At 36.1% G+C, this 27,609-nt stretch overlaps 1 protein-coding gene across 2 annotated transcripts in view; it reads right to left on the reverse strand.

Annotated features, from left to right (window-relative positions):
• Positions 1–1,427: 1,427 nt before the first annotated feature.
• LOC124160200 (moesin/ezrin/radixin homolog 1) overlaps positions 1,428–27,609 on the reverse strand; it is a 189,808-nt gene continuing 163,626 nt past the window's right edge. For both annotated transcript variants that reach the window (XM_046535981.1, XM_046535980.1), the window contains 9 exons: positions 17,924–18,028; positions 14,747–14,916; positions 13,700–13,783; positions 12,253–12,399; positions 11,634–11,894; positions 8,597–8,807; positions 6,808–6,954; positions 5,080–5,310; positions 1,428–3,841 (listed from right to left, as the gene is read on the reverse strand). In XM_046535981.1, the coding sequence (XP_046391937.1) occupies positions 3,677–3,841; positions 5,080–5,310; positions 6,808–6,954; positions 8,597–8,807; positions 11,634–11,894; positions 12,253–12,399; positions 13,700–13,783; positions 14,747–14,916; positions 17,924–18,028 (1,521 nt within the window). In that variant the 3' untranslated portion in view covers positions 1,428–3,676. The remainder of the gene's footprint in view (positions 3,842–5,079; positions 5,311–6,807; positions 6,955–8,596; positions 8,808–11,633; positions 11,895–12,252; positions 12,400–13,699; positions 13,784–14,746; positions 14,917–17,923; positions 18,029–27,609) is intronic.

A 27,609-nucleotide genomic window follows, 5' to 3' on the forward strand; every position in this document is an offset into this window, starting at 1 on the left:
TCTTCTAAAATATTCTTCCACGAAATTCTACTAATTACGAAACTAGGAACAGTGTCTTGTTTGTTAAAATAAATGAAAATCTTAAGCATTTATTCCTATGATGTAGCAATTCATTGGCAAAGAGTTTCCAATCATTCCAAAGAAATTTGACATTTTCTTGCCATTTCTAATGGTTTTCATTCTGTAAGCAGCAACCACATTCCAAGATTAATTTTATTTTGGAAAATCAACACCATAATTGCATCACTCACTGCAGAAAGGCATCATGTCCAAGCTGGACGATTTTTCTTTAAGCTGTTGCTAAGTGCAATACTCAACGTTTTCTACAAAAAGGAAACATGTCTGCATATTGTTATTAGCATGACAATGCCTTCAATATTGTGTAGTCCAGGACTAGTTCCTTTTCTGCAGTAAACAGCTGCCTGCTAGCCATGGCAGATGCGTGAACTAACATCCAGTTCACTTTATTTGCATCCTGTATCCCTTGTATTCCTGTCCAAGACACCTATTACCTCAGAAAGCTCACTATTAACTGCTTTGGTGCAACTAATCTTTCAATTAAGGAATGTACAACCTTTATCTACTATGAAGGTGATGGCAGTAAGGGGGCTTACAAGGTGTGCTCAATGTTGAACTAGTACACAAGAAAAAATAATTGACAAAAAAAACAACAAAAAAAGGACTTATTTTAAAATACAGAGAAATGAATTTTTCATTTAAAAAGCACCACATGGTACACTGTAACATGAACATCGCCTGCTTGACAATGGATTATTTTAGACTAAGGAATGCAGAAGAATCAATCCAGGCTCCTATCAATAAAGCTTATTCAACAGTATGTAGTTCTAATTAGCAAAAAAATGGAATATCTCAAAGAATATGAAAACTGAAATAATGTAGCCAAACAATGTTTTTCTTCATTCAAATAAATTTTTACAAAATAAATTGTTTGCATTCCAATTGTTCTCCATAAAATACCTTAAAATATTCTTGTCTACGGCAGAAAAGAAACATGTCCTTAATACAAAAAAATTTATACCCAACTCTCTTAAAATATTTTACTTATTTTATAAGCACATAAAAGCTCCAAATTCCCAGTCATACCAAACAAAAATATTATACATGTGATATATATGCGCTTACTAGGTTTTTCCTCACTCCTGTAAAGTTAGCAAAGTTGGATATGATGCTTTTCTGCAGTTAGCAGTTCAATTGTGTATGACTAGAGATGCCAAAGCACAAGGATCACCTTATAAAACATGCTTCCTCCAGCTATAACAAGCCTGCAAACAGATGATTACAAATATTACCTGGGAAAAACGATGATTAAGAAGGAAAAATTAAAGAGGCATTGTTTTATTTCAGCCAAGGAGTTTAACAAGTAAAAACTCTCAAATTGCCTTCATGGTACTTAAATAACAAACAAATTTAATAGATTTCAAATTTTAATATCCATTGTACATAAAGCACTTAAAAAATTATTTCACAAATTCATGCTTACTTTTGGACGAAATATTCTTTACTTTCCAAAGAAATTGCTTGATTCCTTTTTGTAACACTTTTTCCCCATCAGCCCCGATGTATTACAAATTGTCTTGTCAGTGAAGCTACTCACTAGGTTATGTCAGGTTCCACTTTCCTTGTTGTAATAAGATAAGACATACATCCCATACCAAAAAGAGAAATTAGATACATAACCTGAAATTTGTCAGGAAAGCCATTATGAATGAAGTTTATATAAAAATTAGCTTAAGAGTAACAACAAACAGGAACTTAATACAAGGCAACCAGGTAGATATCAGGACTGAGGCATCAACTGCCATTCTTATTTCAACAACTGTCTCCAACTTCAAGTTTACTAAGACAATAAAAAAACTGACACTAGCAAATAAGTACCCATTGCTGCTACCTTGATTTGTTTCCTGTTAAGAAAGGCAACTCGGTTTCAAAAATGTCTCTCATAGATGCACACTGAGTAGAAGTTTTCAACGATAGACGTGTAACAATAGTTTATTGATGAGCGAGTGTTTAAGGATAGTAGCATAAAATTCTAAGGCTTGGTTTGACAAAAGCAAACAGCCCTATTAAAGAGTCTGTGAGAACGATGTAAAGAACTATTTACACAAATGAGCACCATTCACAAAATTCAATGATGTTTTGATATTTTTGAAGTCTTCAAAGAATAGATAGAGGAAAAAAGCAATGTTTTTGCACTATCCCAGCGTGAAAATGGGCGAGATGCTTCTCTTCTGTTCAGAATGACCATTTCTCTCTAAGAACCTCAACGAAGAATGTTCCTCCATGATATGTATTAAATATACCATGATTCAACTGGTCTAGCACCACATTCAGCATCCAAATGATATATAAGCTAAATTTGTTTTTTGAAGAACAAATCGTCAGGCATCAACCCATATAGTTTTCAAACAGGTTTAAACACTACACCCAAAAATAAATTACTGAAGGTGTAAGAAGAGTAATAAGGCGATGAGAATGTATATTACTCTGGGCTATAAAAATCGTAAAAGACTGTAGAAAATTGATCAAAAATGCACAGAGTTGTAAGAGCAATGCCAAAGCAAAAAACACACATTCAAAAACAAGGACCAATATAGAAATGAACTCTCAACAAGAAAACTAGGGTAAACACAAAATGCCAAGTGAAAGGCAAAAAAACATAAATTAGATTATGTTTCGAAATATTTTTGACAAAATACTTTTCTGGAATGCTACAAAATAATTACACATACACGGTTGAGGATGCAATGAAGACTCGGGAACAATTTGCGTTCCTGAAGGCAGAAAATGAGTATGGTTAAGTATACAAAGAGATGCAAGCCTCATAAAGGGGTAACAAAATTAGTTACACAAGATATATAATTTAACTAAAATTGTTCATTTACAACACTTACTTAAGGATCACACATTTAGCCAATTGACCTTACCAAAGAAGCGGATTAAATTTCTGAAAACTGAAGAAAAAGAAATCTAAGCAGAATTCTGGTGATGGATGCAAATTGAAAATAGGACTAACTAATCAATCCAATCAATAACAAAGTTGAATGCAGTCATTCATCCATGTATAAAAAAGGGGTTATTTTTTATAAGGGTTCTTAACAGCAAATCTTGCCAAGGCCACTAATAAGTGCTTTTTCCTTCACCACGAATATTCATCCCCCACACAGTTGAGCCAACTTCAACATTCATATTTAACTATTCATAAAAAAAAGTTATTTTCTCGCTAATAACCATTCACACTATACATCACCCCAACTGCACGGGAAAGTTTGCAAACCTTCACCATCATTCAAATAGCTTTTTATGTTTAATTTCTAAATGTATTTCTAACAGGGTTCCATCACTATACTCCACCAGACATTCTAATTATTCATTCAATTCGTACTGCGCAAAATAACTGCTCAGCTCTTATCACAATTCACAAAGTGTTTACGCAGCAAAATTGTTATTTTGTTTCAAGAGTCAGCATACAACATGAGCCACTTCACAACAGTTCAGTGGGGGGTGGTGTTAATTTCAACCATTTCAAGGCAGACGGACGACTGAGTTCCTCAAGAAATGCAATAATACCAAAAATATGATTTCTCCATCTGCCACGCATCCTCTCTATATCTCTCTCACCTAGGCTCTCTCTATCCATCCAATATTATTGCTTTGTTTACATATTTTCAAACTGGTCCACTCGTCGCTTGGTGTTCCCTTTGCGGATTTCACGCAGAGTCTTGTACTTATCCCTACCCTGGCGAACGTTTTCTCTGTGGATGCGGTCCATTGGCGTTTCCTTTGTTTCATCCCTGGTCTGGGCCAAATCTTGCTTAAGAGCCTGCAACAGAAAATTTAAACATGAATATCAGAAATATTGAAACATTCAGGGGTAAAGTTGCATTTGAAATCTTATTTCATCACAGGGAAATTACACTTGAAGTGTGAGGAAGACTGAGACATGATTTAAACATAGCAACTTTAAAATTACGATAGTTTTATAGGATGAGGTACACTTAAAACCTTTTCTTCATCATGTTTCAACAGAGATCTAGCCAATTACAAAAAAATTTGACGAAGACAATTTGGCCAAATCAAACATAAAAGTTCAAGAGAGAATTGAAACACATGCACCTCTAATAAATAACACAAACTTTGTACTGTACGTCTCTACTATTGAATACTTCTCCATTGAGATAGGAATTAATATAATTAACAGAAAAGTGCAAACAAAATCACAAATGTATAAGAATAGTGAGCGTGTTTCTTTACCGAAGATCTGCACAAGATTTCACCTCTAGTTATTAAGAGTGTACACAGCTAACCGAGTCAAAGTACATAAGACATCCTTGAAGTGATGAAATAATTATTCAATATTAAACACACACTGTTGATAAAAACATAGTTGTGCTTACATTTGAAATGAATAGAATCTTAGGTGAAAACAAACTTTTGGAATGGGGACACCAACTTTAAGTAAGTGTTCTTAATTTTTGTGAATATTAAATTGTCATAGATATTGTGTGAGGAAGGATTCAACTTTTACCCTCATTCCTGTGAACCTGTACCAACATCTACAATATTGTGAGTCACGATTAGGATTCTGTTGTGGGGAAAAAATTTGGTCTTGAGGATAGGTTTCACCCTAAACAAACATGTCATGAAAATAATCTTGCTTTGGAGTCATAGTTATTTTAAACAAATGCATTTAAATATACAATTCTGACGTTCCTCAATAAATGAGAGAACAAACAAACCTTATTCCCTCCACTAATGTACTCACTCGCCTGCTAAAATTTGCAATGTTGTTGTGTTTTAAGAACGAGCAAGGAAAACAGTGCTGTATGAAAGCATTCATGGATTAATGGCAAGCATTTTTATACTTGATGTTGTTTACTTACAACTAGATTTTTTATAACTTTTATATGATTGAGAATTAGTAGCAAAAGTTTTCCCCCAGCATATGAGAAAACATTAGGCAAATAATAACATTTATCTAAACCTCAAGAAATTAAATGTTTAAGATGTGAGTGGATCCAATGAATGTAATTGGACAGACTGAATGGGCACACCCCATACCTTAAGTTGACTGTGCAGCCTCTCGTTCCTCTCAGCCAAGGTTCTTCGCTCCTCCACTGGATCGACAATGGCATCGTCTGTTTGAAGGTCCTTGCTGACGTCACCGTTGGGCATCTCGTCATTCTCACCGTTCTCATCCTCCTCGAGGTGGTGGTGCTGTGGCGTCGTCGTGGCAGCCATCAGTGCCATCTTCACCTCCTCCTGCTTGCGCCTGGCCTCCTCCACCTCTTCCTGTTGTCATTGTGCAAAAGTATGTCAAATGAGTTATGCAAATTTAACAACCTGAGGCCTGGACAATCAAAAAATCATTTACCATACAGGCTCATTCATGAAAGGTTCATGTTGGTATATATGTGCATGTAATTACAATGTTTATTTCTCTAAGTTACCATGTGCATTGCTGTTTGTTGATTTTTTTACGTAAGTTTCAGTATGTGAATCTTACAACAGAGAATACATTTACTTTTAAGATTCAAGTTACCAATTTCTCATCCAGCTTGAAAACCAACCCGAGACAACAGTTCACACCTATTTTTCTTGGAAACTCAGCCATAGTTAAGATTGAGTCTCTTACACAAGTTTTGTGCTATGTTTGCCCTACTCTCCAGAGATTTTAAGCCTTATGCAGCCTAAACAACTGATTGCAGAATAAAAAAAATCAAGAAATTGTTGTTTCAAATAACATATAATAATAATTTTTTAGATTAAAAAACCCAAGACTAGAGATACATGAAAGATGACAAAAAATAAAGAGGCAAAAAAATTGCTGTTAACCTTAAGTAACATAATAAAATACCGCCACAAATTTAAAGGATGGCTGAAAGTATGCTAAGATCCCCAACATTTCTCAACAGAATTAAGAATAAAGCTCAATTTTTTCTCAAAATTGGAGAATGAAGCAGGGTTTGTCTCTTAAAGTTTATATGTTGTCCAATGATAATTATTATTTGTTTTAGGATATACACAGAAGTAAAACATGCATGCATTGAGATAGTACTACGAGGTGAATGTGGTTGGGCAAAGAAATAGGGCAACAGAGGAGACATATATGACACATAAGAGTGTGGAAGATAGACAATAGGACACATGAATAAAAATAGTGTAATAAGCTATATGATGCAATGATAAAAGTAATTCTGTACATGAATGGGGGCATCCAACTACAATACAGACTGCATTGATAAAATATTTAAAATGACTGTCAAATACATATTCTTTTAAAAAAACATGACATTTACCAACCATGAACTTTTACTATTGATAATAGAAAAATTATTTTCTCAGAAATTGTCAAGGAAATTTTGGCAATTAATATAACTTGAGAGAGAATATTGAGCATATGACCACATCTCTCCTTATCCATAGATTTACATTTTTAAATAATAATTATAATATAGTCTTAAATATCTCATTACATTAGAGAGAAACATAAATAATCATTCCATAAAAACACACATAACATACATACATTCCTAAAATTTACAGTTCATAATACTCAGCAATGCTATAAAGGCATTCTCAAGAAGAAAAGACCTTTAATTGCCTTTTAAAATTGACTAATTCAGAAATTCTTTTAAGTTTATGAGGCAGATGATTATAAATTCGAGCACATGTAAAATGAATTGACATGAATTGAATGACATGAATGAAAAGCAAGAGGAAATATAATGCTAGTTCATTACAGGCAGCATTTGTCATAGTGGGCAGGAAGATGAAAGGCAAGAATACCTGAAGTCTGCGTGTCTCCTCATCCTTCATTTCTACTTCTGTCTGAATGCGCATGACTTCCTCCTGCTTGTATTTGATTTCTTCCTCCAGCTTCAGCCTTTCTGCAGCTTCCATTTCCTTGCTCTCCTCCAATCTCTCCATCATTCGCTGAAGAAAAATACCAATCAATTAATACATTATAAGCACACCTCATTTAAAATGTATACAGTGAAATTATTCAACACTTTGGAGAAAGCAGATAGCATAACTCTATTAACCTTGTAAATGTTTGTATTAACCACTACATAATGCTTCTCAACCCTTTCCTGCCAGCGCCTTAAATAGGAAAACTTTTTGTGCTAGGAGGCTAGACCCTCTAACCCTAATAGCACTAATCCACGGTCAACAATGTGTAACAAGTGTTTTTTTCAACCAAACATTATTTGTAGTTGATTTTCAATAATTTACTCTTCTAAAAGAATTACTAATATTTTTTTAAGCATTGTGGAATTTCAAACGGGTTTCTAGGGTTAATAGCAACAAAGTTAGTAAATACAAGATTTAAAGGCTATAAGTCTGGAAGTCCGTTATTTTTAGCACTAAAATTTCGTTTAAAAATTGCTTGGGCACAGAACAAAATGAAGAATTCATTTCAAAGTATGAAAAATTGTAAAAAGCAATAAAATATATCACTGAAAAAGATATTGAAAACATAACCACTTCGCAATGGATTCCTGCGGTGAGGATGGTCATAAATCATTGGGAGGGTCAGGCTTAATTGCCGAGGAGTGACCCTAAGCTGGGTCGCTAACCTGGGTCTCAAACCGGGTCTGAATGAATCCGACAATTGCTACCTTAGCGATCACTTCGCTTCCCTCGCATCAGCCAGAGCCGATGTCCAGTCGTCTGCTTTGAAAAATCCACAACAGCTATACCCGACGTCAGGTGTTACGCCTTTGAAAATACCCGTCGGCTCCACCCAATGTCCGGCGCGAAAGGGTTAACAATGAACTGAACACGATGAGCAAATGTACGCCCTGGGAATCTGATATATAATCCAGGAGATTTTTGTGTCTATGACCCTTGGTCTGGCAAGTAGGGGTATTATTAGTAACCACCTAAGCTCACAAGCATGCAATGAAAATTATTAGAATTTTGGTCTTTAACAATGAAAGGAAACTATGGGAATCGAGAATTAAAAAAAAATAATTATAATAATAATATAACCTGGGCTTCCATAAATTTGTGCAACGCATTGCAAATTAATTTGGAATAAATATCTCACTAAATTTACACTAATACAATATTTAAATGTACTATGGACCAATGTTAAATTCATTAATATTAACTTTGAAAAGTTCCAACCAAGATTTATACCAAATTTTAGATTCCCAAATACGGAATGGAAGGTAACAATAAAAAAAATAAAATTGAATTGTTTTCAGAGGTATTTTTTATATTAGTGGTTGGTTTTTAAATGCATGATTAGTGTTACCAATAACTTTATACAGCTATAGCCTTAACTTGAGAGTGGCTGAAAGAGACATTAAAATAATACAGTTTAAAATAATGGACATTTTTACATTGTAACTTAAACTGCGTGAATTAATTAACCAGCAAAATTTTCGCAAGACATTAAAAAAAAACTGGCACCAAACATTTTCAAGTGGCAGTGATATTGCTTCCGCTATCATTGCATCAATTAGGTAAACTGCAGCCTTAGTTATGGGGACAAATGCTTCACACAGTTGATAATCACAGATTAGCATGAAACACCTAGGAAACCAGATGAATGCTGTCAATGCTTTACCTGGAGTTCATTTTGCCTGGCCTCAAGTTCCTCCTTGGCTGACTGCAACTGCCTCAGCTGCTCCTCAAGGCGACGAATCATATCTTGGGCCTCGTTAAGATCTTTTTGCCTCTTCTCCATCTCCTCTTGCATGCTGCGTAAACGCTCCTCGTACTCTTGCTGCTTCTTCTCTGCCCGCTCCCTTGCGGCAATTTCAAGCTGAAGCTTCTCCCTGCACAGAGAAATTGATGTCAATACGTGCATACAATGGAAATCAAATAGATTTCACCGTTAACTAATCACTCAAAATTCTATGACCAAATTGTTGAGAATATCGATATCTCCACTGCATAAACGCTCAACAATCGCCCACTGAATCAAATTCGCTCATCTAGTATTATAAGGGCTATCTAGATGAGCGGATTTGAATCGGTGGGCGGTTGTTGAGCATTTATGCAGTGGAGGTATCGATACATGATCTACCCTGCTAGATATAGTGAAATTGGTTTAGTTGTTATTTTATTTACTCATTCTATCTATGACATTTAGGACTTGTGACCGATTGCAGCATTCAATAAGTTAGACTTATTGAAAAACTAAGCTTTCATTCAGATCAAGGGACTTACAACAATGACTTGTTTTTGGACAAAAGAACCAGCTATCTTCCAACTTAACAGGAATAATACAAGGAAAGAAGTTTAACATGGAATATGAGTCAGGACACCAGCGATAATTGAATGCTGTGATGAAGGAGTGTAAGGGAGTGAGCAAAAACTCATTTGAAAGTGACAATGAGTGAGGGCCCTACTTATGAGAACCCTTACCCCTTTGAGATAATGAGTTCGTCACATAAATGACCATGAATGGACCTGTGAGACAGGATGATGCTACTAAAGTGCAGACCTCTAAGGTGAAACAAAGGACATATCATCAGGAGATGAAAGGAGTGAGTATGCCCGGGTGAAGAAAGACAAGCACAGCCAGGGGCTACGTGAAAAGCGTCCACTAATCTCATTGAACTAGGAAATTCTATGATCCCTCCCAATATTCTTATGTATGTTACTAACATCCCCTCGAAAGAAAAGCTGGATACAAAAAAAGGAACTACAATAATAATACAAAAATCTATAAATACGTAAAACTCTTTAAATGGTCTCTCTTTGCAAAAACCTCTATGAGTTACATGAGGCCTGGGATAGAGGAAAAGTGGACCACCAGGCCTCATTAACCTAAGGTGAAATCAAAAATCCTATCACAAATCCCCCCTTTTTACACTCTCATTTAAATCAGTACATACCATTGTTGCAGCTTATGAGCCAATGAATACATAGAAAAACAGTGACAGGGGTTCATACGTACTTTCTATCATTATAATTTCCTAGACTTTTCCCCAATTTCCATTCTGAATTTTTTTTTAATTCCCCTGAATTTATGTTAATGCCAAGCAGATGTGTAAAGGGATTCTTTAGAAAAATTCAGCAAGGAATACTGAGAAATAAATTCAAGGAGTAGGAGTGAAGTAGCACTCAGTCAACACTACCCCAAGCCACCAAGCCATGTTGACAACATAATGCCCACCACAAAGCTCAAACGCAATACAGTGAGTCCTCCTTTAACGTCACTTACCGTTCCTGAAAAATGTGACGATAAACGAAATGACGTTAATCGAAGCATAATATCCCATAAAAACAATGTAAAAATTGAATATCGGTTCCTAGACCTCACAATTCCTACGCGAAAAAAATGTTAGCGTATCAAATCTGGGGCATTTTTTACAGTGGGAATGCCAAACTATCGCATAAATACGAGTTCCTGTCTTCATCGACGACAATAGCAGCAGTGACGTAAATCCTTCTCCATTTTTGTATCTTCCAGCATTTGCTTTTCGGCTTCGCTATGGTGGTCGCCCGGGCGAGCGTCGCCTGGGCATCATCATCGCTGAAACATCGTCGCAGTTACAGGAACCAAAATTATTGTGAACTCGGTGAAAAAAGTGACGGCAAAAACTCCGAGTTCTACACGGAAAAATGCCTTAAAATCACTTTTTAGGTTCCTGAAAACCATTATTTCAAGTAAAACCTTGCGCACCTACGCAAGAATTCATTTTGCAGAAATTTTTGCTAAAACCGTAATCGCAATTAAAGCACACCGTTTTACACTTTGCTTAGACTTGCTTGCTGTACTACCGCCCATAAAACGAACAACCTGCAACGCCCGCCACTTCACCTTTTTTTTCGCGCGAAATTTAAAAGACTTGACATTATCGCGAAGTGAAGGAGCGATAAACGAATGACGGTCTCAAAATTTTCGTGACGTTATCGCGAAATGACGTTAAATGGGGTGACGTAGAACGAGGACTTACTGTAATTCTAAACCCACATTTTTGTCTATTTACTTTAATTCCCTGGAGTCTGATATTTTCATGACTTCCATTCCAGATATTTATTTCCCTGAATGGTATTAATTGAGTAACTTATAACTGAATTTCAGTTGAATGAAAGCGATAAAAATTAAGGCCCTCAGCCAGCCAACAGCGTGGCTGTTCTTTTCATTTACATATCATTACTTGAATTTTTTCCTGATTCCATGGATGAGAATCACTTAATATAAGCCCCACCCATTTCAAATCCCCTGATTTTTTTCATGATTACCCTCATTTCCTTTCACTGTAACAATCCCAAAGGAGGTAAAACAGTCAATACAATTCAAGCTTCAATTATCGAAACATTGATGAAGACACTTGTAGAGAGCAGGTAAGGTAAAACATGGGAATGGAATATAACAATCCTGATATAGTTTCATTCATATAATTGCTATTTAGGATTAAGCTTCCATCTTCACAAATCAAGTTTAAAGGTAACTGAATTAGAACTAATACAGGGCATTAATAAATTAGCGAGAGGATGAATGAAAATAGGATTGACACATGTAATTGGCAGTTAAAGCAAAATTATGCTCCAAGAATTTCACCAGAAGTTAACAAACCTTAAGCTATTACACAACAGCCAATCCAGATTCGAATAAGAGTAGAAATAATGAAACCAAAATGGTTCCTTACCTCTGCAACTGCTTTGCAATTTTCTCTTCTCGTGCCTGGGCCTTCATTTGCTGGACATCAATAGTATCTGGCTTGCGTCTCCTCATGTAAAGTTCATGGTTACCCATGCATAATGCCAGGATGCGCTTGTTGATGCGTACTCGAGGAGCGAAAAACACAAAGTCTGGGGCTTTCTTATCAATTGGTTTAATGATGAACTTGCGATCATTGAAGGAAATATTGCGGATTTCAGACCACGGGAAACCAATCTTTGGTGTAAGCCTGTGATAAAATTAAACAAGACAAACAATATAAGGATGCGACCACATAAAACCCTTTTCCAAAACTTTATGAATCAAATTTAGTGCGATAACTGATAATTAGGAAAAATTAGAATATCAACATAATATAAAAGTCAAAATGTAATTGAAACCACTTGCATTAATATAAGTATTTTTGCTTAGTTTTAGGGCTGTATAAACACCAGCTCTGAAAATGCAGTGATTTTAAGAAAAAAATGTTAACTAAAATCTTTCAACAGTTCATAAGGAAATTATCAAAAAGAATGAGACTAGGATTCAAGAATTAAAAACAGCATTTTGAGTCAAGCAGCAAATAATTTTTAATTATAAATACTCACTTATCATCCTTTTCATAAATGTTCAAGCCTAGAGCATCCACTCCAAGCCACAATTCTGTGCCTTTTTTGTTGCGAATTTCAAAATAATTAACACCGTACATTTCCAAATCCTGGGCTATTTTCAAGTACTCCATCATAGCATCTTCCCTATAAGGAAAGAGTACAAAAATAACCATTTATAAACTTTCCATGCATAAATTAAAACAGAATTCAGAAATTCAAAAGGAACTTCAACTTGATTTCCACCATATAATGTACACATTTAAATCTCTCCATCGAAATTTAAATACAGATATCATACCATGGGCAGTTAAAGAACTTACCAGCAGGAGAATTAATAGGGGCTGTAAAGTGGTGAGGGAAGTCATTTGTAGAAATATGGAGGGGCCCAGGGTGTTTAACATCAAAACATCCCTAATCAATTACACCTACCATGAAGTGTAACTTTCATTTTTATGACAAACTTTGAAAACCTGCACAATTTTAGCCTATTTAAACCATAACATCATTTTAGTAAGTAAGTTTGTTTTTTTTTGTTTGCTGGGAAAGTGTAAAATCATGCAATTTTAAGTCTCATTCTTAGACGTGAAATTTGAAAAAAAAAAAATTGAAAAACTATTCCGTAGGAGATCTAGTCAGGGGAGGAGCTACAGCTGAAGAAATATGCCCTCAACGTGGACATCAGATTGTGATGCCTATGAAACCAATAATTTTTAATAAAATCTGATATATCTCATAGAATCAAGAGGAATGGGCACACACTGAAATAATACGGCACAACTTCGTGGACAGAGGAATCATAAAATTTCAGTCATAATCTCAAATTCAGGTGTATCTCCTATTGCACTGATGGCCTATATTGGTTTAGTTGGTACTGCTTTGCAACTGACAAAAGGGTCACCAGTTCAAATTAGGGTGAAGACTATGGAGCATCCCACATAAAATCCAAATGAAAAGTGAAGAAGATGGTCGATGAATTGAGGTAAGAGAGATTTTAGGTTCTCAGGAATGAGCAATATCAAAATGAGCCTTACATTAGATTTTCTACCAAAAACTGATTTCACTATCTGGCCAGGATTAAAATTTTACCTACACTTATAAATGCCAATGCCAGGGATATGATGGAAGCAATATAATATAAGTTGTTGGCCCTATAAAATGTAATTTAGAATGTACATTTCCTATACTAGAAGAGCAGTTACCAAATGGTATCCTAAAGGAGTTAGAGGCATTTAGGTCTGGACCTGATCGCTTAAGAACTGGATTTTGGCAGAAAAAAATACAGCCGCTGAACAATTGAAGGAGGTGAAGGGATTTACATTGTGTGCAAAGATAATATGATCAGTGATATGGAAAAGTAGCTATTTCTGTAGGTGGCTGATGAACAGAGGCTGGGCACATATCATGGTAATTAGTATGTGATTTGATTCAAAAGGTATTTACACACCTTAACATTCCTTTATGCTCATTCCACCATGTCGTGATACTCTGCTCCCACTCATCCTTTGACATTTTATGCTGATCCATAACTCTGAAAAAAAAACAATAGTAAGTAAGTACATATAATGAATAACACACAATAAAGAATATGCATTTATGAGGAGTCTACTGCAATGCTTTGAAATAATTTCCTGAGTTTCCCGGGAATTGCTTTGTTTTCCACAGCCGTATCCAATTCTTAACATTAGCATTTCTGGGAAAATATCGCTCATGGGCAGGAAATTATTGACCACATGCCACACAATTTTAATGCTGTGTGCAATGATAATAATAAGAAAACATATCTACTTATACAAGTTACCTCAAATACATGATGTTCAATAAACATTCTACATTCATATTCTTTAGTAATTTAGGTTACATTGAAACTTGAGGAAAATAAATCTCAGGTATTATCACATTATCCTGATCATTCATTACTACCTTCTCCAAAAGATGACGTCTGATTTATTGATCTCAACATGACAGTGAACTTATCGTTACATCATTTATTCCCCCAGATAGAAAATTTAAGGAATTAAGAGTCCTGTGCACCAACAGTTCTGCTAACAAGTTTCCAATTACATATAAGCTGTAATTACGAATAAGTGAATGTGAAGAATATCAGCTAAGCAAATATGGTAACAGAAAATTCTTGCAGAGGAGAATTATTTGTAGAGGAGCTTAAATTTAAAGGGTTTATAGTATTGGGAAAATTGAACGACAATCCGATCATTTTTTTGGCAAGTGACAAAATGTGATTTTTCCAGGATACTCTCAGATTTCCCAGAGTTTTTCCAAAGGAACAAAATTCTCTGAGTTTTCCTGATTTTCCCAGCATTCCAGGTCATTGAAAACCCTAATTTAGTATCAGATAAATTTAAAAACAAGAACTTTACTCTGTAAAAAGTAGTTTCTAGAATCAAAAAAACTAAACAACGAAAAATGAGGGTACCACTATCCTCTTTCAATCTACCTTGCATTTAAGACGAAAGAATATATAAAATGAGATTACCTTTGAGGTAATAGTCTATCATTTGCTAGGAATCCAGACTGGTGTAGGGGTTTGCTGAAGTCACCGTGCCTTGCTTGTACAGCATATGATGCTAGGAGGACCGATGTTTCTGGTGGGCAGTAGATTTCATCTGACAGGATAGCATTCTTAACTTGGAAATAAAATAACCTCTGAAAAAAGAAATAAAATGAATATCATTAATTTTCATATCATACTAAGTTGCACAATATACTAAGCTACATTATATATTTATAGAATAAATGAGTAAAAAAAGCTTTGACTTGAATAAATAAATTCCTTGTACACACACATCTTCACCTTTTGTCAGTGTTATCATGAAGTAGGCTGTATTAAGTGAATTAGGATGTAATACGGAGGGAAATGAAGCAGACTGACTAATGACTTGCATATCAATTTTTAAAGGAAGATACCTCAATTCGTAATAAGTTTATTGTTCACTTTTAATATTTTAGGTTCATGTTGGTAGAGATTATCAAAAGAAAGGTGATTTAATCTTCCTCATTATACCTGTTAAACAAACATTTTCAAATCCAGAAAATTTTGGATTACATTGGGCGATAGCTGTGCTGTCATTTTCTCATTGCTTCAGTCAGGAGTGACAAGGGAAAGATTTTCTGGAACAATCTAATTGCCCCATTTTTTGAAAAAAAAAAAAAAATGGGAATAAACTTGATTGCCTGAGAAAAAAGAGGAAGGGCAAGGGTCGGCCTCAAATGAGTTACATAGATCGGGTTATAAAGGATGTAAAAGAGAAGAAATACGTCGTTATGAAAAGGCTAGCGGATAGGAGAGAGGAATACAGAGCTGCACCAAACCAATCTTAGGATCGTTGACTAATGATGATGAATGGTAAATAAATATATAGTGTATAAAATTTACATTTCAAATTTTACGATGATATGTTGCCTAATTTATTGACAATAACAGATTAATTTTTATTTTGTACATTGCACTCAACCAGTAGTCAGCCATATTGCAACACCCATGTCCTCATAATGCAAACAGCAGGCATTGGGTGCATTACAAAATTCACAGGGAGTAATAGGGTCAGGGTCATTGTTTGCATGTTTTTTAAACACAGCAATTGGTTTGTTCACTGACAAACTGTATCCTCTTACATGGAACATAATTATCTAATTCGGCACATCGCAGTTTTCAGACAAAATTTTCATTAACAAATATTTATTACTGTGCATCGGGTGTGAAAATAGTCATTATTGTATGAATGAATATTTTTCGAGCTAACATTCTATTTTTGTTTGTAAGTGGTATCTAATGTATCACAAGACATCTTACGTTCCAAAAAAAAAAACTTTTTAAGTCTTGAAAAAGTCAATGCACAGTACAAATAATAGAAATATGTTTTCCAGACACGGATTGACATTAAAATATCGAAGTAAAGCAAAGACTGTTAGTCATAAACATTCATGTACTGCTTTAATGGTTCAATGTGTGAGCAATGATTCAGTTTGACGGTACTTTCTATCACTATTTCTTTGAGTTGTGAGATTCACCATATGTACTTAAATTATTGTAGTTTACAGGATTGAAGGAATTACTGTCAATTGTTTTTCAGCGAAGTCCCAGCAATCCCACAGTTTCACGAAAATGACTGAGTCACAAACCAGGGAGCCAATGTTTTTCCAAAATAATATCAATCCCAAAAATAAATACAGTAAATATTAATTTAAAAATAAACCAAGCATCCAATAGAGCTGATAACCCAAACTTTAGAAATGAAAACAATCTACTCAATAACATTCCAGTCATATAAGGTATTCAAGTGAACACTAAATAAGAGAAAAGACATCAATCAAGCATCTTTCAAGCTTGTGATTGGCATTGTACCCTGATTTATTTAATATAATCGATTGCAGTAGAGCTTGAAAATGGAGAAAATATATCATGGCATTTTTCAAATTATTGCCTACTTCTCCAACTATTCCTGGTGAAAAATAAGCAGCCTGAACACATTTTAAGTGCAATCACTGTATTTGACATTATATAAGACACCTTTTTCCAAAATAATAGCTCAAAACAATCACCTGCATCTTATGTGTGAAGGTTCTATCACCATGGGTTAATGTTCAATACTGAATCCATTATATTTACTAATAAATATTTATTAAACAATTGAAGAATGTAGTAGTTGTTATCGTTATTATTAATCTCATTGATAATATGTGATGTCATTTATTGTTTATCTATTATATTATATATAACTATCATTTCGCTCACTTCTACGACATCAAAGGAGTTAGGAGCGTGATATCAAACGAGCTTGATAGTATATTATTCAAGCTTGTTTGATATCTCGTTTCAATTAATACGATTGTATAAGATCTCAAAGGAATTAACTTAAGTTGCTGGAGTGCTGTGCCTTCGTGCAGACTTTTATTTCTTGTGCATGCCATACTGAAATGAGGATGTGTCCTATCTTCTATATTATTTCTACTGTATATATATATATACACCTTTTTCTCAACTTATACGCAACCAAACTCTACAAATGAGGTACCAAAATGCACAGACTTTATCAGAGAACATGCGACAGCATACCTTACTTCCTAAATACTGCTATTGTTTCCTAAAATTGGTTTTTAAATAATTAAAAAAAAAAAAAAACAAAAAAAATAAACTGTAAATATTCCTGGCGTTAACGGCGCACAAACTGATACATTTGTTCATTTGCAACAATATTTCGCATTCTTTAAACAACTTTTATCAAAATGCGGCTGATTCAGCATTCAAGTCTCCTGTTGATACCCAAGTATGAATCATCATGTGCGTTTAACAGAGGATAGTGTAATTACTTCCAATGTAGTGTTTAAAGAGGTCCTCTGACCTCAATTTGTACATGAACATTCCAATTAAATTTGTACAGAAGTGCCTTTTTTTCTACATTTTAAAATTAGAAACGTGCCTATCCGTCAGTGGACCTGCATTGCAAAGAGCGGGGGAAGCCCGGTGGGAGCGGACGCAGCACGCTCGTATCAATCATATACTGTAATAAGATGATATAACAAGCTCATGCTTTCAATTCATGCATTCAACACATTCATCATTCACTTCATGTATCTATGTTTTAGTTAAATAAAGAAACACCTCTTTCAGCAAAGTTGTACGTGAAATAAGAAGTTACACAGATGAACTCACCAGGGTAATGTCTTGAATAATTTCTTCAGCAACATCTTCAGGGTAGAATTTGGCTCGGAACTTGAACTGAAGTGGGTTCTCCTTCTTTACATCTTGGCTCATAACCTGCAAGATAAGAAATCCAACATTAAATATAGTGAGAAAAATAAAGCATACATTTTAATAGATTTAAATAAACTACTCTGAATCATCTCACAAGTACAACAAAAATAAACAATAATATACATTTTTGAGCATATGTAGGCAATACATTGTGTTGTAGATGTTAAAAAAATAATCATGCAAATCGCAATATGTTTTCCCTTCATAACAATGATGGAAATGAACTAAGAAAATATCTAAAAAGCAATTCATAAGGTGACTGTATGGTACTGGTATATTAACATAGGGTAATTATTGACTTGCTAGCCCTTAAAAGCATCATTATCACAAAAAGCTTGTAAAATTAATAAGTCATGACCATGATAGGACCTGCACAAAAAAATATTATCCATCATAACCATTTTTGCTTAAAACCTGAAATTTTGTCCACTTATGACAATGACACAAAAATATGAGCAACAAAAATTGTTCTTCACACAGCATTCATCACTTGCTGATTAAATAAATACCAAATTGGGTTGGGATTCAAAGAATCAATAACATCCTACCATTTTAAGAGTCTATGTAGTACATGGAAAAGATATTTTAATATCACCCAATTCAGGATTAATATTCAGCCTAATATAAATATATACCCGAATTTGCGTGCGAGAGTTAATAAAATTATATACAACGGTATTTTGCGACGCCAGTGTGCTTGATAAGCCATACTTTCAACTCCAATTAACTAATTTAATTACCTCACATTCACTTTATAAGTAATTTCACAGACCTTGAAGTAAAAACGACCATAATGACTCAATTGGTAAGGCCAGAATGAACCTCACCACTTCAGTCATTATGCACTTATCAAATCTCTATGCTGAGCATGAAAAGAACGTCTACTCGAGCTATTCCCCATTTGTGTGCATAGGCAATTTTGGTGCCAATTAATACTATCACATTTTCCCAAATTATTTTTACAGTGGATCCACCCATTATTGAAGATACAGTCATTCTATGTCAAAGTCATAACCCTCAACATAGGGCACTGTTTGACTGGAAATGGTACTGTGAAATTCAGGCCCTCTACTGCTCCAAGTAAAAGGCTTCATAACGTTCTATTGCAGTGTGCCCATGCAGATAAAAAATGTCGGTAACAGTAATTTATGTCATGGTAATTTCCACAATTAAGACCACTCTGCACTCTTTTTCCTTCCTTAACTACCAGGATAATAGGGTAGTTTCCTTCATCAAAGCAAACGAAAGGCATTGATCGCGATTCGTTACCCACCATCAGTGTATTCATAATATACAAATTATTTCGTTTTAGAAATCCCAGTTTAGACAAATGTTAATGGTCAATTTTAACCTCATTTGAAAAAGGCCAGATTGGCACCCATGCGATGCCATTCCACGTGACGTCACAGGGACCTAGATTCTACACGAGTAGATAGGAGTTTTACATCGTCTGAGATTTCCAATGCATGCATGAGGCACAGAGCTCAGGGAAACATCACTTAATAATCACCTATTAAAATTGCCTATGGTCGGAAAGTTTCCTTGGTTTGATAGGGTATTAATAATCCTTATTTAAGCAAAGCGCTACATGCTAGAAGCCTGCATTGTTGCATCATAGCCTCGCACCAAGATGGCCTCACACGGTGGCAGCCACAATCAGAATGACGTCACACATGATTTTCCCAGCATTCATACTTAGCCGTCACGTTTTTGCGTGCTTGAAACTTTTCATTGCATTGTGAAAAATAGATATAGTCATTTAAAAATCTAAAAGCACGAAATACATACTCCAGGAGTAATAATCTTTCGATTTAGGCAATAAAAAAATAATAGGAAACCACCCTACTGAAGTCCCCTTCTTTTGGTTACTATACCATGCAATAAACTGTGAGATTAACTTTTTAAGCATAGTAAACAGTGACAATTTATATTGCACAGTTTTCGGGGCATACGTTCCTCTATACTCTTCCTCCTCCAGCAACTACACAGACATCTTCTGACTGTAATTAGCACCATTGTGCTAGAAAACTACTCCAAGGCTGTAGCCAGAAAAATGTTTAGGAGAGGATGAGGGTTTAACTGGAGGGGAAAAATCTATGATTTTATAGAACCTCATGATGGCCTTCTCTATAATTGCTATTGTAAGAAGATACTGCCAAATTACGGCTACTTAAAGGCCTCTTTATTGGTATTTGATAATTTTTAGATTCTTGAACTTTTGAGAAACCCATTACACAAATACCGATTATAGCAGTGACAGCATCCTTGCCCCTGAGCAGATGAGTACATTCGTCGAGTCATGCACTCACCCAGCCACACCTGTTTCCCCTCGATAGCGCACCATGAAATTCAGACCAATAAAAGGCCATGGTTCATTCTTTCATAGTGCGACTGTTGTGGACAATGATAATTTGTGTCACGCCACTATCCATAGTAAAGACTATACTTCGCTTATTCCTCCAAGAACTTCCTCAATAATATAACAATATCCTCTCTTTCAGCTACTACTTCGCCAAATAAAATCTCTAGTTACCATCTTTATGACAACTGTACATTACACAGCAGTAATTTATACCACGACCTTGTTTCACAAATATGCAACAATAAGCTCTCTCTTTCCTCCAGGAGCTACATATAGCAATATCTCTGTTTTTAATAAACACCACCGTGTAAGAAAGAAAGTCAAACCGCTCTTTTACGTTGATTCCGTGACATTATGGGCTATTAAATTGTGAAATTAATGGTGCTATTTACTCTACATGAATACATAAATACATTTACACCATTTAAATTCGAGATCTGATACACCTATTATACAAATGATAATTTTAGCAGTGACTGCATCCCTCGTCCCAGTGCCGACGCGGTCATTCGTCCCCCAAGCCTACACCCACCCTCCTGCACCCCGCCGTCGACAGTGGCTTGGTCAGTGGAGAGGGAATGGCAGACACAGGGGGGTTGGAGGGAGGCGTAGAAAAAGAGAGAAGGCGGCAATGAGCGGCGTGTGCGGACCGGTAAGGAGCGCCCGTACGACCAGCCCAGGTCACATGACCGCCTTCCTCGCCTTCCAGCACTTTCCCTTATTGCTGCTGCCACCTGGCGGATGGAAGATTCTTTTCCGTCTCCTTCGCAGCGGCAGCAGAAAGACACCGCGTGCGACTAGTCGATGAGGAGGAAGGTGAATCACGGGTCAAGCGAGCAAGCGCGGTTTTTCCCCATTGCATACCCCACCACCTCCCACGGAAGCCCACCCAGGATTCCTTAACATCCGGAATGAGCGCATACATATCCAGGAAGGAAAATTCTGGATCGAAAATCACTACGTTCCCTTCAACTACTCCAATTCTTCTCTAGACCCACATCTAGATCGCAATGAGTCAAATTTCGTCCTCTTTCCGAAGTGACCACATTTCCGCGAAGAATTGTGCGAGAAAATGCCGAAGTATTCCAAGGCCGTAGGCAGAAAAATGTTTAGAGGGTGGTGGCGAACTGGAGGGGAAACATCTAAGACAAAACCTCCGCTCATTAAGATCTTTAACTAAGCCTCAAACTATTTCTGTTGATTCCGTCGATATTGTCAATGAAAGGCCTATTTATTGGAATTTGATACAAAAGTCACACATTTCACTTGAGATCAGTCTCTTCACGAGAATATTCTGAACATTAATACCTAATACTCCTTAAATAGCCTCTTCCCCATTAATACATGCGCAGGATGTTTCTGTATTTTTGTTATTCTGGAAACTTTTCAGATTGTCGAGAAATAATTCATTGAGCGTAATCAGGCGGCACCAACAATTTTATTTTCATTACAAAATATGCAAGAATTGAATAAAAATAGGTTCAGTCAATTTGTCGCATCTCTGAAAAACCATAAATAAAATGGTATGGTATTTTTCCATCGGTTAATAACGGTAAAAGGTTTTTGCCAATTATAGGGAAAATGCAAGTTGGGCGATCATCACGAAATTGATCCATACGTTAGGTAATGACGTGGTAGTTAGTTAATGACGTACGTTTATATGGTAGCCCAAGAGAGACATCCAGACGACAATGGAATGTTAATTAAAAGTCCAATTTTCCAGACGAATGGCAGGGGTAGGAGTTGAAGACGCACTGGAGCCTATTTTTTTGTAACGGATTAACCAACTTGAAGTCTGCGATGAATGAAAATTAGATATGAAATGAAATTAGTAGTCAGTGCATCCACAATTCCCGTGAAAAATTGCATACGAGGATATACTTCGTTTCTCGCAGCCATATCCACTTACCAATCCTACAAAGGAAGTGTTACATCATGTCGGCCGCGACGCAAATTTTAAAATCCTCCAGCGCTAACAATTAAAATTTGCACAAAAGATGAAACTTATGTATATATTTTTTAAATTTGTATACAGGTTTTCGCAGAAATGTAAGTTCAGCTTAATTTCAAGTTGATCGAGTCCACAGCACGTGCTATTTTTATTGCACTAACGTAATTGGATTTCAATAACAGCATTCATTTTTTTATCGGCTCAAAAAGTGGTTAGGTGATTTACTCAATTTTTACGTGGAATCTACTTAAAAGGCGGAGACCTGCTAGCGAAAAAGTGCCCCGGTGTGGCGGGAGAGAGGCTTTTAGAAATTACTTCTCTGATTAACATCTCTTGCGACGTCGACAAAAAAAAACTTCCTGAGTCATGGTCGCTGAGATCTGTTGTTTTTTTATGCCTACATGCCGGGCGGAGCGCTGCAGCGTCGGGGAAAGTATCGTACACACACTTAATGCGGTTGCAGAGAACCTGAAAGACTCCTACGAAGCCTTCGAGCCAAAACCTTCAGGGAGGAATAATTAAACAAAGTGCGGAGACGATGAATTTAAATTAATATAGGTTTCTTTATGAAGTCGGAATCTGCTAGCAGCTTTATGCATTCCATACGATGATCGAAACCAGAGAATTATACAAAATGCCAAGAGCAATTTCTTTGTGTCGTTTCTCATTTTCCGTTTCTTCTTAGAATTTGATAAAAATTAAGTAATCCACAACTTTCACAGCAAAATAAGAACGAAAAAACTGAACGGTTAGTGATTAAGGCTATTGAAGTAGTCTGTCATCTGGGAACCCATATTACTAATTTTAAACAGCTACATATTAAAATAACACGTAGTTGCACTTTTACACAATGAAAATTATAATTCAACAATGACAATTGAGGAGAAGTGCAACTCAGTTTTATTTTTATAAGTCGAACTTACACAATATAACGTCTGACTTGATTGAATTTAAACAACTACATCGATCAAATGATTTAGACTTTGACATCAGCAAAATTGATAACTCGACATCATGTATTTTTTTTATCCTTGTGTGCGCGAAATCCGTCGATTCTTTCAAAGAAACCTCAACACCAATATTTTGCATATTATAACCTGAAAGGATGATTTTCTTCGTTTGCAAACGAACTATCGCTCACAGTATTCGATCTAGTGCTCCCTGAGACTTGTGTTCAAATCGCATTGAACGTCTATAAAGGAGCATCACGTTTAAGCATGGGGTTGAAGTTTCCACCAACCTCTCGGTAAAAAAATTTCCGACCGCAATAAGAAGTCATTTTCCGTGAAGGGTCGATAATTGATTTCCTCGGCAACCGATTTTCCACGCTATATTCCTAAATGAAATATTATTAAAAGTCATCAAAAGATCATCCTCTAGATAATTAAGAATTAAATTGCCCAAACCGAGGCGCAGAAAAAATGGCGTTAAATGAAATTAAACACTTAACGAAAAATTATATTCATAACTCTCGGAGGTTTATTTAAAAAAATGAACGCATACTGGCGCCATCTATAACCCCTCGGAAAACTAATAACAACGTACCGCACGCACTGTATAATCATCGAGTTGGGTGGTAACAAAACTGTCTTAACCCCTCGTCCGGAGGTAAATTTTCTGATAGCCACGTTATTTTGCATCCCGAGATGTTATATTCCTAGAGTCACGGTTTGAATAAACAAAACATTTTTTCGAGAAATTTCAGTCATCCCACATCGAACAAACCCTTGGCTAACTTTTCCGGTGATTTATCCGATATTTTATTCCTATGAACGTCGCCATTGACCTTAGAGAAAAGTAAGCCCTTTTGACTTAACTCTCAGGAGTTGGGGACTTATAAAAAAACGTCAATTGGCACACAACACTTAATTTTATGAAACTCGACTTGGCGTGGTCATTATTTGACAAAATAAACAATTTCCCTTGAAATTAACCAGCGGCAGGGAAAATAGTTTCGCCCATCGAGAAACAAAAACTGCCGTAAGTCTTCCAAACTGATAAGGCGCAGTTTGCGGCTATGATTGATGGAATACATTATTGATTGCGAACCCTAGAAGCCAAGGAGCACAAGTATAATTTTATTAACACAACAATACTGAGCACCCCATCAACCATTATCTCCAAAATTATAAACATTGCACTTGTACACCTTTGTTACTAGGGTCCTCAATTGGTGTGGTTCATAATAAGTTACGTTACACCAAGTATTTGCGAACGGGGCTCCACGATTCCTTGCGCAACAGTGCCGCGTCCTGGTTACGATTTCGGGCATCGGGAGATGGCATGCGAAAGGTGGGCTCGACGCATAAAGAAGATGCCTCGCAGCGGCGAAAGGGGCAAGGACGAAGAGGAGGTGGGAAGGGGGGGGGGGAGAGAGATTGAGAAAAAAAGATGAGAGGAGAGGGGGTGGGGGCGAGATCATGTGCTAACAGTGACGTCACCCGCACTCCCAAGGCAACGCGGGATCTTGTTTGAGAAACCAATACAGACTTCTCTCTTTGCTCTTTGGGAAGAGCATCCATCCCTTAGTTCAACAAGATCCGTCGTCTGAAGGCGATGGATGGCGTGGAAATTGAACACGTGAACGGCACGTTTGCCCAACCATCTTTTCGTACGGACAGAAATACATATTCGCCGAAGATCCTCCGCCGGTGAGAAATAAGCAAGAGACTAATTTCGCAACACCAGACATTGGACGAGCGTATCTGTCTTGACGCCATCTACCGCGATAGGTTACCGTGGATCCAAAAACGAATTTAGGATATTGGAAGCTGTAGTGGTTTGACAGATGACGCGGCAGAGCTCTCAAAAGACCGGCGAAAAAAATACCCCCTGCATTTTCCTTGATATTTTCTAAAGTAGTATTGATATTTTAGAGCATTAAATTTTTAAGAGAAAATGAGAGTTATGAAAATACGCCTATATTACTTTTATCCACAATATTTACAGAGGAAGTTAATGAATCTAAGGCGAAATGAACAGAAATATATTTTTCCGTCACGCTGGGCTACGTCGGTAGCTGGCCGACGCAATCCAATTACTTCCTGACCACTCGATGTCTTTCCACGACAGGTTTTAAATTCCTTGGTATTTCCTCAACTCAATACTCCTGAATAATTGGAGTGAGCTGATATAAATACTTTGAATGGACACTCGCGAAATTTTGCACTTGAATATCAAAACAATAATTCAATAATCAGACCCAATGTTCCAAAAGAAATTATGCTGATATTTCGAATACTCTCTTTAAGTACAGCAAAAATTTATCTTCCCCAACTTTAGCAGCAATTGATCGCCCTGCAGAGTAAAAATGTACGCAATGTTATTTCGTAATGTTGACATGGGAGAATACGCTGGATTCCTCATTTCAGATAATTTTTTTATACAGTGTACAAATGAAGATCTTTTTTCCCGGAAACATCACTTGTGTAACCGAAAATACAAATTCCTTCATTCGCTAAAACTAGTTGAAAGCAAAATCCCATATAAGATATTTAAATAGAAAATCGCTGTCACTATAAAAGAAATATAACGACATGATAATGAAATATGAATCAAGAAATGGGATGAAATGATAATACGAGGAAAGCAAACACATGTCTCTTATCGGCATTCGATTATATTATATGTGAATACAGTACACCAATAATAATGTGATAAAAATGACAATAATTAACCTTCCAAGTGATATAAGATAAAAAAAATTACGTCAAAACGGAGAAGCAAGAATGAATACGCGGCCATTGTTCAGCTGAAATACTTATTAGCGCTTAAAAATCTAGCGCCTCTCTACAAAGGCTAGCATAAATGAAAATAGCCGAATGAATACGCCGTTGACTAGAAAAAAATAGCAAACTCTAGCAGCGACAGGAAGGCGGGAGCGCAAAACTAAGGGCTCATAGGTCTACAAACATATTTGGCTAGGTAAAAGCTGTCGAATTGAACTCCTTACCAGGTCCGTTTCTTCTTCGTCATCCGACTCCTTCTGACGCGTCTTCTTCAATAACTTCCAAAGTATTTGGAGTACGTTCTCTTGCTGAGGCGTGCATTAAAAAATAAGGACACCATACAACCGAATTCAATACTCAATGAAAAATAATTGTCAAATCATGTTGGCTAGACTAGTAGTTAAAATTCAGAACAGTTATTTTATTCTAACCATGGCAAAGGAATATTTTTTTCAGAAACCATGCTTAGAAGACATCTGAGTGCGTATAAGCAAAGATAACACGGTTTTTACTCAAAGAATAAAATTGGTCTTCTTAAAGACATACCTTATTCCAATATATGAAACATTACACGAGCAAACAATGATCGGGACATTAATTCGTATTCGAATGTATCTCACAGAATTAAAATCCAAAGTATGACATGCTAAGAATTGAGATAGCTTCAGTCTCATTCACATAAGAGAGAACTCCTAGATCATCTCTCCTTTATGAAACAAATCAAGTCTCGGCAAATCAAAATGTGTTCTTGCAAATAAATACGGGGGTACAAAAATAGAAGCTGGCCGCACGAGCAGCAGATGGAAAAGAGGAAGGAGAGAAAAAAATAAGTCGGTGAATTGTGATACACTGTTTGGAAAACAAGAGTGGCCTACGAGATAACTTTAACCATCAACGAAATGGGCAAAATGATATTTGCCGGAATCTCTGAAGGATCGCTGATCCGAATGCATTGTTGTTGATTGAAAAAAACGTCTTCGATACTTTCAAAGTTTCAGTTAACCCTGAGTCATTCTTTAAGTTCTTCTTTTATAAGAATAGATCTTCGAGTAAACTTCGCGTTCGAGAGGCCATTTAAAACTCAACAAAGAGCATCTCAAGTAGGTGCATCACTGCAATAATCAAGTCTTCACCTCTTACCATTTGTTGACTTATTTCAAAATGATTTCCCGTCAAACACTAACTCTCCTCAATCGGATATAATCAGTAACTTTTCTACTGCCCTAGTAGTCTCTTTATCTGTCTTTATCTCTGGTGATCTTTGCGTTACGACGTCCAAATTCAGGATAACAGTACCACCAAATAATCATTCTTTACCGTAATTCCATACGCCAATTCGAAAATATTGATCAGCACGGCCTTATTTCTCCTCTTTTGTATGAATAGTAGATCAAAGAATTAACAGGTGAATATACTCCTTCAAAAAATAACCCTCCCGATAGGAGTATCTACCAAAAAATTAACGCAATAGGCGAATAAGAATCTTTCTTCCCACTCTATGACAAATTCAATACATTTATGAGATAAAAAGTCTCAAATATCC

This window comes from Ischnura elegans, chromosome 6 (assembly GCF_921293095.1).
Source record: "Ischnura elegans chromosome 6, ioIscEleg1.1, whole genome shotgun sequence".
Taxonomy (NCBI): domain Eukaryota; kingdom Metazoa; phylum Arthropoda; class Insecta; order Odonata; family Coenagrionidae; genus Ischnura; species Ischnura elegans.